The sequence below is a fragment of the Aspergillus nomiae genome (genome assembly GCF_001204775.2).
Source record: "Aspergillus nomiae NRRL 13137 chromosome Unknown contig00389, whole genome shotgun sequence".
Classification (NCBI taxonomy): Eukaryota; Fungi; Ascomycota; class Eurotiomycetes; order Eurotiales; family Aspergillaceae; genus Aspergillus; species Aspergillus nomiae.
This window is the reverse complement of record NW_015378444.1, coordinates 1-13,461: the sequence shown is the minus strand read 5'-3', so window position 1 is coordinate 13,461 and position 13,461 is coordinate 1. Positions and strand designations below refer to the sequence as shown.

General features: G+C 47.6%; 7 protein-coding genes across 7 annotated transcripts; 4 read left to right on the top strand and 3 right to left on the bottom strand.

Moving 5' to 3' along the window:
• Nucleotides 1-392: 392 nt before the first annotated feature.
• On the top strand, nucleotides 393-2,444 carry ANOM_006798 (Siz/PIAS RING finger protein; the record flags this gene model as incomplete). The annotated part of the gene is made up of 6 exons (XM_015552054.1): nucleotides 393-540; nucleotides 665-1,015; nucleotides 1,076-1,398; nucleotides 1,498-1,603; nucleotides 1,659-1,884; nucleotides 1,937-2,444. 6 exons carry the CDS (start codon nucleotides 393-395, stop codon nucleotides 2,442-2,444), a joined length of 1,662 nt encoding a protein of 553 aa, XP_015402908.1.
• Nucleotides 2,445-3,165: 721 nt separating this feature from the next.
• ANOM_006797 (trafficking protein particle complex subunit) lies at nucleotides 3,166-4,027 on the top strand (the record flags this gene model as incomplete). The annotated part of the gene is made up of 4 exons (XM_015552053.1): nucleotides 3,166-3,395; nucleotides 3,497-3,614; nucleotides 3,711-3,800; nucleotides 3,864-4,027. The coding sequence occupies 4 exons, from the start codon at nucleotides 3,166-3,168 to the stop codon at nucleotides 3,993-3,995; spliced, it is 570 nt and encodes a 189-aa protein (XP_015402913.1). The 3' UTR covers nucleotides 3,996-4,027.
• A 27-nt stretch (nucleotides 4,028-4,054) lies between these two features.
• On the bottom strand, nucleotides 4,055-5,902 carry ANOM_006796 (malate dehydrogenase; the record flags this gene model as incomplete). The annotated part of the gene is made up of 8 exons (XM_015552052.1): nucleotides 4,055-4,620; nucleotides 4,683-4,827; nucleotides 4,877-4,961; nucleotides 5,020-5,397; nucleotides 5,467-5,554; nucleotides 5,624-5,734; nucleotides 5,801-5,832; nucleotides 5,890-5,902. 8 exons carry the CDS (start codon nucleotides 5,900-5,902, stop codon nucleotides 4,480-4,482), a joined length of 993 nt encoding a protein of 330 aa, XP_015402914.1. The 3' UTR covers nucleotides 4,055-4,479.
• Nucleotides 5,903-7,221: 1,319 nt separating this feature from the next.
• Nucleotides 7,222-8,070, bottom strand: ANOM_006795 (60S ribosomal protein L28; the record flags this gene model as incomplete). The annotated part of the gene is made up of 5 exons (XM_015552051.1): nucleotides 7,222-7,399; nucleotides 7,488-7,612; nucleotides 7,681-7,704; nucleotides 7,813-7,907; nucleotides 8,019-8,070. The coding sequence occupies 5 exons, from the start codon at nucleotides 8,068-8,070 to the stop codon at nucleotides 7,222-7,224; spliced, it is 474 nt and encodes a 157-aa protein (XP_015402911.1).
• Nucleotides 8,071-8,376: 306 nt separating this feature from the next.
• ANOM_006794 (DUF2015 domain-containing protein) lies at nucleotides 8,377-9,132 on the top strand. Its single transcript, XM_015552050.1, has 2 exons — nucleotides 8,377-8,614; nucleotides 8,681-9,132. The coding sequence occupies exons 1-2, from the start codon at nucleotides 8,560-8,562 to the stop codon at nucleotides 8,998-9,000; spliced, it is 375 nt and encodes a 124-aa protein (XP_015402912.1). The 5' UTR covers nucleotides 8,377-8,559; the 3' UTR covers nucleotides 9,001-9,132.
• A 520-nt stretch (nucleotides 9,133-9,652) lies between these two features.
• On the bottom strand, nucleotides 9,653-11,013 carry ANOM_006793 (U2 snRNP complex subunit HSH49; the record flags this gene model as incomplete). The annotated part of the gene is made up of 3 exons (XM_015552049.1): nucleotides 10,809-11,013; nucleotides 10,371-10,746; nucleotides 9,653-10,318 (listed from the first exon to the last, which is right to left on the bottom strand). Exons 1-3 carry the CDS (start codon nucleotides 10,826-10,828, stop codon nucleotides 9,653-9,655), a joined length of 1,062 nt encoding a protein of 353 aa, XP_015402909.1. The 5' UTR covers nucleotides 10,829-11,013.
• Nucleotides 11,014-12,189: 1,176 nt separating this feature from the next.
• Nucleotides 12,190-13,443, top strand: ANOM_006792 (putative mitochondrial folate carrier protein Flx1; the record flags this gene model as incomplete). Its single annotated transcript, XM_015552048.1, has 3 exons — nucleotides 12,190-12,402; nucleotides 12,542-12,784; nucleotides 12,860-13,443. The coding sequence occupies exons 1-3, from the start codon at nucleotides 12,213-12,215 to the stop codon at nucleotides 13,441-13,443; spliced, it is 1,017 nt and encodes a 338-aa protein (XP_015402910.1). The 5' UTR covers nucleotides 12,190-12,212.
• Nucleotides 13,444-13,461: the final 18 nt, after the last annotated feature.

The following is a 13,461-nucleotide window of genomic DNA, read 5'->3' as shown; positions in this document are numbered from 1 at the left end:
CCTTTTTGGATTAGCTGCTCTTGTCTTCTCTACTGTTGTAAATTACGGGCGGTGGATATCTTATGTCATCCTATCGGAGACCGTTTTCTCACCTCCGCAATCATCGCCGACCGGGCCAGTCGCAAAACAATCCCAGCTGGGGTGTGTGCCAACCGAAGCTCTGTTCTTTTCATTAAATAAGTCTCCTGGTAGTATTTCAAAGCGAGGTTTGCTTTTGGAACTTTATCCTATCTTCTCTCTTTTTTGCCTTCGCCAAATCAAGTAAAGAGAAGGATTGAGATGTCTTTTATCAGAGTCGCCAGATATTGTGCGCCTGTTCTGGAATCCCCTCTTGAAATTCTTCTTACTCTTTGAATGCTATAACAGCTGATCGCACCACTCTTACTACCATCATGGCCTCTGTTTGCCAGTCGTCCGAGCTTCAAAGCGTGGTTGCTTTGGTGAAAACAATGACGAATGCGCAGCTAAAGGAGATACTGAGAAGTGAGGGGCTCGCTGTTTCTGGAGTGAAAGCTTCACTCCAGCTCCGAATCATTGATTGTCTGTTGTCCTTGTAATTTCTCGGCGTTGTTTTCCAGCCAGCGGGGCTTCCAATAGTATTCACTTGAAGCACACAAGAGTTGATCAGATGTATAGAAAGCTAACTATTTCTTGGATCTGCTAGTCATTGAGAGACTCAACCAAGGAGGGCAAATTGAGCGGTATGATAACTTGAAGAGAGCTGTGTACGCCACGGCACATCGATCAATGCCGCAGCCTTCAACGCCGCAGTCATTACCTAGTCACCAATACCAGTCTTCTTCAGCTAATCAACCGTTGCCAACGCAACACCGACCATCGCCATTGAGCGCACCGATGACGTCGCATGGACTCACTTCTGGTATCCTCCCGATGCCAATCTTCATGTTTTTACATTCCGGGATAAATTCTCATTTGCTTCTAGGCCAGTTAAATTTCAAAGAAAGTCCTTTCTACACTGTTATCCAGCAGCTTACACCTGTTGTAGAATGCAAAGGTGAGTCTTCAGATGTCACTCCTCAGTTTGCCATGTCTGTTCCCATCTAATATCGCAAAGTACGCGAACAGACTAGGGACAGTGTAGAACTTAGGGTGATTCTCAACCAAGATGTAGCTTCAAGGTTACAGGCCGATCCGAACCTACGGATAATGGTTTACTGTGCTGCAGATACTGGGCTTAATCAGTATACGAAATCGGACATTGCTTTCCCTCACCAAGTTGAGCTGAAAGCAAATCTTGATGAGGTGAAAGCTAACTTGCGAGGCCTCAAAAACAAGCCCGGTACGACGAGGCCTGCTGATGTGACAGACTATATTCGCAAGAAACCTGGATATCCGAATCATATTGTTATGACCTATGCCCTCACTACAAAGGCAAGCGTTGAGCCCGGGTTGATCTCTTTATCTCGTTTTCTTTCCCTTTCCATCCAGCACCCTCTCAGTTCTGATATCAAGCCTCCAGTGCTGACCTGCTATTAGAGATTCTTTGTGCTTGGCAGTCTCGTTCAGCGGCATCCAGTTGAGGAACTTGTAGCTGAGTTGAAGATGAGGAAGATAATCTCGAAGGACCAAGTACTACGAGAAAGTATGTACATTTCTCTTCGGTGTCTCTTAGAGGACCAATTTTAAAAGGCCAGCAGTGAAAAGCAGAGCGAATGACACGGACATCGTTGCAACATCTAGTGTTATGTCACTGAAGTGTCCTTTATCTACCCTTCGAATCGCGGTCCCCTGTCGCTCGGTAATATGCACTCATAATCAATGCTTTGATGCATACTCTTTCCTGCAATTGCAAGAACAGGCCCCAACGTGGTCATGCCCCGTGTGTTCTAAAGCGACCAGCTTTGAGTCATTACAAATCGATCAGTAAGTTCATCATGGAGCGGTTCTGGTTTTGGTCCTGGTACTGACAATATAGGTATGTTGATGATATACTTCGCTCAACATCTCCAGATGTTGAACAAGTTGTTATGGAACCAGACGGCAGATGGTCAAATCCGAAAGTCGGCGACGTTTCAGAAGCTGGTGGAGTTACTCCTGAGTCAGACGATGATGATCTAATAGAGATAAAGGAACTTGGAAACACGCCCGTTAAACAGGAGTCTCTTCCAGCCGCGAGTTTATCTCTACAACAGACCCCAGCTCAATCACGGGAGCCTTCATCGACATCATCTGTAACTCGTTTGTCAACAAACAAACGCCCTGCAGCCCAGGTGATTGACCTTACGGGGAGCGATGACGATAATGACGATGGTTCCCCTGTAAGGCCACCAAAACGGCCAGCTTTGAGCTTGCTAAATCGATCTTTACCCCGGCAAGAATTTCAGAGTTCATATAACACTGCTCTAGCAAATGGCAGGACTGCTCCTCGCGCCGGTCAGACTAGTTCTGAATCTCCCACCCAAAGAAGTGGCTATAATGCATAATCTCACTTTATCAATCTTAGCATCTAACGGCGTCGCGGCGCATTCGGTTTACGGTGTTTGATAACATTGCATAAGTTCAATTGGAGAATGAATTCGTTCACATCTTTTTTGAATATGGGATGAATCATACTCTACGTTCTGTCGTTTGTTCATCTGGCTTCAATGTAGCAAGACCTCGCCTAGCATGGGGTTCTTCCCGGGGGCATAAATTTCGAAGATAGTTGCGAGGGAGAGCAGAAAGAGACACGGATCTATGTTTCATTAATCGTGGCCTATGCATGTATCTTTTAAGTAGGCTCTTAGCATGACAATAGTGCATGGCGTCGGCGGCCAATTCCATATATCAGATTAAAGAGTTAATTAGTTACCTTAAGCGTTTGGACAATTGCTTGTGGACTGGGGAGGCCGATAAAATCAAATTCAATGGGGGCTGAAGCGGAACCGCTGCTACCGACACTCTTTACTACGTACTTATTTAATCAACGGAGATCAACCGTGGCCGCATGAGGTAAGAACCAACCATCCTTCCGTCACCCATTCTCTGTCACGCAGTGGTGGAATTGAGCCAGAATTCTCCCATGATTTCTATAGAGGGGGTATGGGATACGATTACTGATTCCTAAAGATAACCGCTGTTACTGCGCTCCAACCAGCTACAGACTTATCTCTGGGGCCATCTTCATCTTCATAAGGGGCCAACAACAAACGACATTTAAACGTGATGTCGCTCGATGCGCCAGCTTCGGCGTATAGTATCTCTGAGCCCCAGGCACGGGCTCTAAGTGCTTCATGTCTTGATTTCCTCCTAATAGAGCTGGTACCTATGGCAGAACGCCTGGCGAAGGAACTCTCAACCGATGATAAGACCCCCGATGACGATGAGATTAGGGAAACAACATTTTTCCGCCTCGAGTCTCTTGGATACAGAGTTGGACAAGGTCTTGCAGAAAGGTAAGCTACGGTTTTTTGGGGGGGGAGGCAAGAAAATCCACCCATTCAGTTCTTTCTAAATCCAGGCTAACCATGTGTGTTTATGCCTTTGCTCTCTGTAGATTCTCTCGAGACCGCCCTAGATTCTCGGATAATCTTGATGTTATCAAGTTTTTATGCAAAGACTTATGGACCATCCTTTTCAAGAAGCAGGTCGATAATTTGAAAACCAATCATCGGGTATGCACACCCACGTCGCCATATGAACACAAGTTTATCGTCGCACGTCAGCTCCTACATTGAGAGAGAAGCGGGTCGACTGACAAATCCTTATAGGGAGTATATGTTCTGACCGATAATTCATTTCGGCCATTTGCAAGGATGAGCATGTCTATGAGAAGCGAGGCGGTGTCCATGGCTCAGGCGGTATGGGATTACCAGTTGACCCCTTAATTAGCCAATAATTGTTATTGTCTAACCAAGCTCTAGTACCTATGGTTCCCATGTGGTGTCATTCGAGGCGCTCTATCAAACCTGGGAATTAATACTACTGTTCAGGCCGAGACGGGTGAGCTTCCAGGAGCAACATTTCAGATCAAAACAGTCCAACCCAAATCATGAATAGAGTGCGAACAGCTGGCCCGTACGTTATCAAGATGTCCATTCTCGCAGCGGAGATAGCCTAGAGGCAATACTTCAAAACGACCTGAAAATCGAGCCCAGCACCAGATAGACTGGGTAGCCGATTCGGCTAATGCTCTACAATCGGGTCACAGGCCACTTTCCCTGCTCCTACAGTACATTGAGACAAGTGCGTGCAGATATGAGGAGTACAATTACGTTTCCATTCTGCCTGTCTTTGCTATCCTCTTCCACCGAAACGACACGATTCCACATTCATCCATTCGTCTTTAAATAATCTCATGCTTCAAAGCCTATCTTGCTCAGGTATCAATGATTAGCGGGGTTCTTTCAGTTTCGTGAATTGGAAAGTAAGTCACCGAAAGAACGAGGTCCTTTCGATGGAGACAGGAGTGCGATATAGATGGCAAATAACCGACTGGTGGGTGGGAATCCTGCAGCTGATGAACGGGGGTGGGCGCGTTTACTTTGGTGGTGGGTTCTTGACGAAGTCGATGCCCTTCTCGATATTACCCTTAAGGCCTTTCGTGCAAGCCTCGAGGAGCTTCTTTTCCTTGTCGGTCACGCCCTCCAGAACGTTGCTAGCCTTCTCTGCGCCATTGGTCTGTTTGATAGTGTTAGCCTACCGTGGTATGAAAGAAGATTCTGTGAGGTTTTGAATCTTACTCCTAGGGTTACGAGAGTAGAGAAGAATTCCACGCCAGTTGCCTGGACAATCTCATCACCACCGGGAATTCCAGGCAGGTAGACGAAGGTAGGCTCGACAATGCCCGTTTGACCCTTTGAAGCTTTGATAACACTCTCGGCGAACCTATGGCATGTTAGCCGCGGGTATTTTCACAGCACGCTAGTATCCCTACCTGTAACCGGCATAGGCCATAGACAAGGTTGCGGAACCAGCGCCCTCCTTAGCTTGGACCACCTCATCTCCACCAAATTGGACACCTGAAGTAAGGTTAGTGGTTACAGCCGGGTATTCATGAGATTCTTTGGGACTACCCACGGTGGATCAGTGCGTCATACTTCTCCTCAGGTATCTGAACCGCGGGAGTAGTCTTGCTGAATAGGGGGACAATGGTCTCGCCAGAGTGGCCACCCACAACTGGGATTTTAACATCAGAAGGATTCTTCTGGCCCGAGAACTCTTGGGTGAATGTCTCTGCACGAACGACATCCAGGGTGGTGACACCGAAGAGGCGCTTGGGGTCAAAGACGCCAGCAGCTTTGAGCACCTCTGCAGCAATAGGAACAGTAGAATTAACGGGGTTTGAGATAACCAGGACAAAGGCCTTGGGGCAGAATTCGGCAATGCCCTTGACCAAGTCTCGCACTATGCCGGCGTTGATCTTGAAGAGGTCGTCACGGGTCATACCAGGCTTGCCTATTAACAATCAGAAAACCAACCACCAGCGAAATATACAAGGAGAAATGCGAAAGGGTAGGGACTTACGAGGGATACCGGCCGGAATGACAACAATGTCAGCACCAGTAAGGGCATGCTTCAGCCCATCATCCTTGGGCAGAAAGCCGGAGATTTTCTAATCGCTCAGGTTAGATACCATTTTCGCCCCTTCCATGGGGCAATTTGTATTAGGGCAGCGACGTACAGCGATAGATGAGATGTGGGAGAGATCAGCAGTAACACCAGGAGTGTTTACAACATCGTATAGAGCAAGCTCGTCAACCAAGGGACAGGTCTTCAACAAGAGAGACAGTGGCTTGATAGATAGTCAGTATCAAACAAGGTCATACTGAGATCACGGAGGTCAGGGATAGAGATATACCTGGCCAATGCCACCAGAAGCTCCAAGTACCGCTGCACTTCGAGTTAGTACTTATGGAGAGTGCCATCTGCTAAAGATTACTAACTCACCTGCTTTGACCATGATGGAGATTTATGAATCAAACAATTGAATTGGTCTGTTCCGTTATAAAGGGATGTGTTAGCGATCTGGGTAGTTTGAAGGACAAGGAGGATAAAGAAATGGATGGAGACCGTCAATGTGGGGTGGAGGGAGGATGGAACACTGGGTTTAAAGCAGGGAAAGAGGGGTAAATAAGCCAAGAGGGGAGGGAAAGGAAAAGGAAAAGGAAATTGGGGGGGAAGAGGGGTGGGGGGAGGGGTACGGAAGCAATCAAGTAGATATAATCGGGAGATTGTACGCCCAGTAGTAATCCTTTCTGAGGAAAACCCCTACACATATATATAGCTCTTGTGTCTCTTGATTCCTAGGTATGACTGACAGTTCCCAAGATCAATCACATGTGGAGAAAACCACATTACTGAGTCCGGAGTACCTAATACATTGCTAGATCGTCATATCCACAGGAATTAGAATAATTGGGAACCAATACGAATTACAACACCATTTCCCCAAACCTCCGGTACTACAGTTATACAGTTCAACAGATTCCGGCAATTTCCTTATAGCGCATCACTGGGGTCCTGCACAGCACGATGTACACCGCACAGTACATCCTGTACCTGATGATAGGATGCATGTAAGGGCTGTGTGTATGCCATACATACATACATACATACATACATACGTACAGCAAACAAAATAGTATCCGAGCCATGGGTTGGATCCATGGAAATAATAGGTAATTCCTAGCCATCCCAGCCACCCATACCACGTCCTTAACTTCCTTACGGCTCCCCCCGAACAAGTCGACGGCCCGGATTCCGGCAATTCCTCTATTCATGGATCCTACTACCATGCCCGAGGCCATCAGCCGGTTTTGTACCATTGGGCCGTTGAGACCTCGGAAAAAGGCGGGTGGGTGATCTGGATCTATCTACGGTTCAAGGAAAACAGCCTCGCGCTTATCCCTAAACCTTTCGTCCCCCGTCGGCCCGAACATCGGTTGTAGAATCCTGTTTATTACTAGAAGCATGTGCTAAGTCTTGTGACCATAACACCAGCTGGAGAATAAAACTACGACGTAGAGTTTGATCGTTCCCCCGTCAATCGGACTAGGTAAACCAAAGGTGGACGTCCGGGGAAATGGGTATTCATATCTCGTGTTTCTTTGTGTTTTTGTCTTTTTGGTTCTTTTAATTCTCTTTTTGAATGGCCTGGTGCACATTTGCCCCGGTAGCAGTATTGCTAAATTACATGGGCGCTTCCGCCCTTGACCAGCATGGCGCCACTATGCTTGATGCGCCCAACCCTTGCGACTACTCGTCTTCGAGTCCTGTCCTTTATGCCGACTCTTGCTCAGCGGCCTTCCGGGCCTGAGCACCTCTGGGCTTCTGGGGGGGAGTATCCTTCTTAGGCTTCTGAGAACGGCGAATGGCGCTCACACGAGCAACAGCGTCCTCACGGAGGTCAGCACGGTAGCCGTTCTTTGCGGTCTTGTCTGCAACACCCTTGTAGATCCTAACAAAAGTGACAACCAGGCAGTTAGCACAGACACGTGATAGTTGATTCTTCACCCATGAAGAGTGAGGTGGTCGGTTCTGCTTACTTGCGGGTAGAGGCCTTGGGGCCAAAGGTCACGCGAACGGCATTCTTTCCAGGCTGCTGAGCATTGCCAGACTTCTTGGTAATAACAACAACGCCACCGTTCTCAGTGGGCTGCACACCAATAGCCTGTTATCGCAGGTTAAAACAAGTCCGGGCATACATTTAAGTCATTGGTGGCTGTAGGGCGTGAATACCTTGGTGTTGGCGTATCCAGCGTGCTGAAATAAAGCGATATCGATGTTAGTCATCGGCACTCTGAGATAGGAGAATCAAGGAAAATGAAAACAGCCTCTGTATGAAAATCATCGGCATCAGGGCTCTCGTACCTTGAAAGAGTGCTTGTTCTGCAAGTTCAAGGGATCACGGGAGAACTGAGAGCCACCGCCGCTGTTACGCTTGACCAGAAAAGCATTCTGGTTGCCTGTTCATAATGTTAGGGATTAGTTGGACATCCAGGGCATCAGATAAATTGACGTAGATGGATGGAGAGTAGGTATGAATGCCGAGTATGGCGTAGAAGAGTTAAACGTACGGGTGAGCTGCCAGACCAGGTCGCTGGAAACGTTCTGTCTTTGAGCGGCCATTGTGAATTATCTCTTTCAGGCTGGTGGATTGAGGACGGATCGAAATCAGTCGACGCAAAGGCTGGTATACTGAACGATGGATTGTGTGTGCCAGCGCCAAGAATGGCAGTCTGCGGTCTCGCTAAGCGGACCGCTTTAGGAATAGTGCATGGAAACAGGGTTGCTGCCTCAGATCGAAGGCATCAGAGAAGTGTTCAGCCACAGACCCACTTGCCTCTTCCAGGCCTTCCCTTCTCCGTTCTACGGAGTCCTACTATTAGACCTCCCCAGGCTACCGGGTTATCCTGGTTCCAACCCAAAGCATCATATGCTCTGACGGTGGCAGCTGCCTGCCAGTTGAGAATCCCTCATTCATAATTTTAGGAGTTTTGGCCATTTGCGCTTCGCAACACTTTGCCGTTCACCTCCGGTATTGGGGAGGCCGTTAACGTTATCTCACACTGTCTGTTGTTTGACTAGCTTTGCAGCCATCCAACTGACCTAGTCGCCATGGCATACTATCTTCTATACGTTTTGACAATCTCTGTTGTGGTTTGCGGTACAGGTATATTGCACTCAAGCTAATCCAAAAAGTAGTTCCGACTGGGTATCATGCTGACAAGTTTGAAAGTCCTCTATCTTACCCGGGCCCGTTGGTTGTCTTTAGTCCCACTTCCTGATTACATATACGATCGCCTACCTTCTAGTTTCGCCGATGACCTAGAGACGGGACTGACATCGACGCAGTTTGACCTCTCCGCCAACATTGCAGATGGTGACACTAGGGCTGGGTTGGATAACCAAGCTAAACGGCAAATCAGGAAGATCATGAAACGCCAAAAGATAGACTTTGATGAAGCTCGCCGGATATATACCGAGCAGCGTTTTGCTAAGAACAACATTGGTCCCGATGGCCGGCCCAGGGACCCGAAATTTGTTTCATTCTCATAACATGGCGTTGGCCATGAGACACTTTCTGTACCGTATTACATGCAACCATTGATTCTTTTCCCTTTCTTCACTCTTTCCTCTTTTCTAGGGCCCTGGCAATATGTCTGCGAGACTTCATATGAAAGTTCTTTTTCATTTTCCCTCTCTCTATTCAAGTCATAAATATCCTTAATGCACAAAGCCAAGTACCTGCTATAGACACACTAAGGATCGATGACGTTTGTGATTGCACTCTCAACTAGCAATTTATTTAAAATAGCCTTGCCTCTAATTCTCATTGTCCTTAGAATCTGAGCTTCAAGAGATCTGCCTATATGCATTAAAACCACGGGTCCTATTTCATGCAATGTCTGCACCTAATGAAAGGTGCAACCATGAGTGCTAGAAGAGAGAATAATAGGGAAGGTTCCATATACACATGTTGTGTGCTCCGCTAAACCTGAGTCCAGCACTGATATCGGGGTTCTCGATTGGCTGGTATGCGAAAGATATTGGGGTTCGGGTTCTTCCCAGTTTTCAAGGATGTTCGTTTCCCACCTAGCTTTTCGGGCCTATTCTTCTGATGAATTGTTACATCATATCCAAGCAGCTCCCAACCAAGTACTCATTGGGAAGGGGGCTAACTTCCAAACTAACACATTGAGCTGAATGCTCATCGGCCCCGACCATAGGCTGGCTGCTGAAATCCTTGGGGTAATGGTGGCGGGGGTGCTGCATTCCCAGTAGGAGGGCCAAAGCCGGGAGGCGCGAAGCCTGGAGGTGGCGCTGTTTGTGGAGGAAAAGATGGTTGCTGACCCGTATTGTTGAAGGCTGGAGGTAAGAAAGCCTGCGGTGGACCTCCATAGCCGGCTTGTGAAGGTGGAGGCCGTGCTGGCAAGCCTGGTGGTGGATTTGCCAAAGGTGTCGCAGGTGGAACAGACCTGTGTTGTGGGGGAGGCACATTCGAAAAACCAACATTAGGGGGGGCAACGCCTCTGCCTATCCCTAGGTCAGGAGGTCCAGTGCTGATCGGCCTAGAGCTGTCACCATTGGCCATGGTCGGGGGCACCATAGGGGTCCCTGAACCTGAGAATGGTGATGGTAACGGCTGAGTCGGCGGGCGTACGTTATGCTTGCGGGCTTGCGCAGCTAACATCCGCTCAGCCTGATCACCATGACGTTCACCCTTGCCATCTTTCTTATAGGCGTATTGTACCGAGACCTGTTTATTCATGAGGTACTGGCCATTCATGTTTGCTATGGCGGCATCCGATGACTCAAAATCGCCGAACGACACAAAACCATAGCCCTTTGATAGATTATTGTCATCCCGTGCAATCTGCGACAAGGTTAGCCCACACCTCTCAAAGACGGCAGATAGTCGAGATTACCTTCGGTAAATTGACCAAATTCCCAAACCGACTAAATGTATCATAAAGGACTTGTTCCGTGACCATGGGGTCAAGGTTACCAACAAAAAGTTCTGCGCCAATTTCCACAGACTTCTGCTTGTCAGCAGACGCTTTGTTCACGCGTATTGGCTTCCCATATAAACGGATGCTGTTCATTATTCGGGATGCATATTCTGCATCCTCTTCGCTGATGAATTCAACAAACCCGTAACCTTGGTGGGACTGTGTGACTCGATCTTTCGGCAGGTGAACGTTAACGATGCGCCCTGCCTGCAGCATCAACTCCCATACCAGGCTATCTGTGACCCTTTCATCAAGATTGCCAATGTAGACGGTGGCCTCTTTATCCTGCTCCCTATAGCAGCTGTTAGTGTCTGAAACTCTTGTAACCCCTAGAATGGGGAAACAGCCACTCACCAATGCCTTGCACCGGACATGGCGGCGCGTATGCAGCGTAGCGGTAATCGGTAGGTAGACGACTTAGCAGAAAGTATCTAGGAGATAATATGTAAGATTGCCGATAATATGGTACAAAAAGCTATCAGACAGTGATTGTGTTAGAACGAGATGTGTCGAATCAATGTTTAACAAAGGTGGGAGTAGGGTGAATACAATAATCCTGCAGTTGGGTTTATCGGCGGCAAGCTGTTTTTAGCCCCCGAAAAGTTTTGAGCTTTCGCCGTCTTTCTTCCTTCTCCGCCAACTACGTATTCTCCGCTTTTACTTGACTGACATCCTTTCCTTTTGCTTTGGTAATTCTACCCTCAAACAATTTACCAAGATTTGATCCTTTTGGAGATATAATATCCACCGCTGTCTATCCCAATAAAGCTCTCTGGACACCTACACTCTTCGTGGCTATCACAATGGTTCAGTTTTCGGAAGAGACCAAGGTTAGACATACAATCCTCAACAGAACCATGTAACGATTACTGATAGTCTTCTTTACGTTAGGAGCGCATCTCCAAGGTTATTGATGTTTCAAGGGTCGCTATTCACTAGTGAGTCGCCCGACACATGAGCACCGTGAAATACGACAAAAACTGACTCGGCGTGCAGCGGATATCTGCCCTTGATTGTTTATCTTGGTATGGTGACTTTATTTTATTGCGACATGGATGTTTTGAGAACTATGTGTACTGATTAAGCTGATAGGTTACACGTATAGCGAACCCAAACCATCTTTGTTCAAGTATTTCTAACGAACTCCTTCCCTCGCCTTCCCGATATCAGAAATTTGAGCTGATGTTATGGCCAGGTTGTTTTCACCGCTCGCATAAAGTGTATGAGCTCTAAGGATTTGCCGATAATAAATAACAGTCTTTCAGGGCCGAGAGGTTTTCTTTTTTTTCTGTTGTGCCTTTTTCGCCTACAGCGGGAGTTTTCAACTCATGGCTGAGCGAAGGATGGGAAGTCTGTCTTATTCAGTTTATTATATCGATGATGGGAGCTTCAAATTAACACCATGTATTTTTAAGGATTTTTTTTATTTATATCAGGGTACTTTCTGATGATGAACATATATGACTGTGCTTCGGTCTGTAGAAGTTGACTGTCAAGCGCTAGGTGAATAAGCATGAGCGGAATACTACGAGGAAAAAGGACTTCTTGGATAACCGACAGACCCTGAGACTTCCGACCATTCTTTAATCGAATGAATTGACTGGACATTTGTCTACATTAAATCGCAGCCAATTCGCCGTTGGTCTGAGAAAGGTCCTTGTTATCTATAAGTTGATTACTTCCTGATCTAGGCGCGAACAGGCAATATCTGCCGCCGAACTGTAATCGATACGCGGGCCGAGGGAGACGAAAAAGTCGATGACGGAACCAACCATCCGTCACTCTACCAAGCTATACGAACGCAACCCAGGGAGGAGTAACAAAAGGTTCATGAACGGCCAGGATGGCTTGTCGTCATCCTTTGTGGAGAGCGTAGCGGGATTTACGGCTGGAATTGTTTCTACGTTGTGTCTCCATCCCTTGGATTTGATCAAAACTCGACTACAAGGTAAGCCGGGTCCTTGTGTGTATACGCATGCAATCCTCTGCCCCTACTTCTGCCCTTCATTTCGATTGAGTTGACACTCGCTTGGGATGTATGAGTGTGTGTGATGGTCGCTAAATCTTCTCACCCCTGAATGACTTAGTTGACCGATCCTCATCCTCTCGAGTGGGCGGTTCGCTTCGCGTCGTCCGCGGTATATACCAGAATGAAGGCGGCATCAGAGCGTTCTACCGGGGACTGACGCCCAATATCATCGGCAACTCGACCAGCTGGGCCCTTTATTTCTTGTGCTATGGCAATATCAAGACTGCAATGCGTACTTGGCGCAGCTCTCGGGAGGAAGAGCTTACATCCTCCGATTATTTTCTTGCCTCGGGGGCCGCTGGTATGCTTGAATTCTTAACGCTGGCTCGCAAATCTGAATTTTGTGGTGACTGACTTAATCGGTTCTTTACATCAGGCATGCTGACATCTATCTTGACAAATCCTATCTGGGTCATTAAGACTCGTATGTTATCGACTAGTTCTAGGACGCCCGGAGCGTATGCATCTTTCACCACTGGTGCCTCACAGATATATAATCAAGAGGGTATTCCAGGCTTCTATCGTGGTCTTCTTCCAGCTCTTTTTGGAGTAAGCCATGGCGCGCTCCAGTTCATGGCTTATGAAAAGTTGAAACTGCACCGGATCAAGACATCATCTGCGACGATGTCTAGCGATGGCTATGTGGGATCAACACAAGTGCGGTGGCGAGGACTCGGTAACCTAGATCTCTTCATCATCTCTAGTCTCTCGAAAATATTCGCCGGGGTTGTCACATATCCATACCAAGTGTTGCGGTCCCGGTTGCAAACTTATGATGCTCATCTTATGTACCGGGGGGTTCGAGATGCGGCTTTGCAGATCTGGGCCAGAGAGGGAGTGGCCGGTTTCTACAAGGGTCTGGGGCCAAATATATTGCGGGTGCTGCCAAGTACATGGGTCACATTTTTGGTGTATGAGAACACCCGAGCATATTTACCCGAACTGATATCACGCGCATAGTGCGCTTCCGTCTTTAAA

Excerpts from the sequence above, each read along its gene's own strand:
- ANOM_006794 (XM_015552050.1), top strand. The coding sequence starts at position 8,560 with ATGGCATACTATCTTCTATACGTTTTGACAATCTCTGTTGTGGTTTGC. Across the intron at positions 8,615-8,680 it reads TGTTGTGGTTTGCGGTACAG|TCCTCTATCTTACCCGGGCC; the intron begins GTATATTGCACT and ends CAAGTTTGAAAG.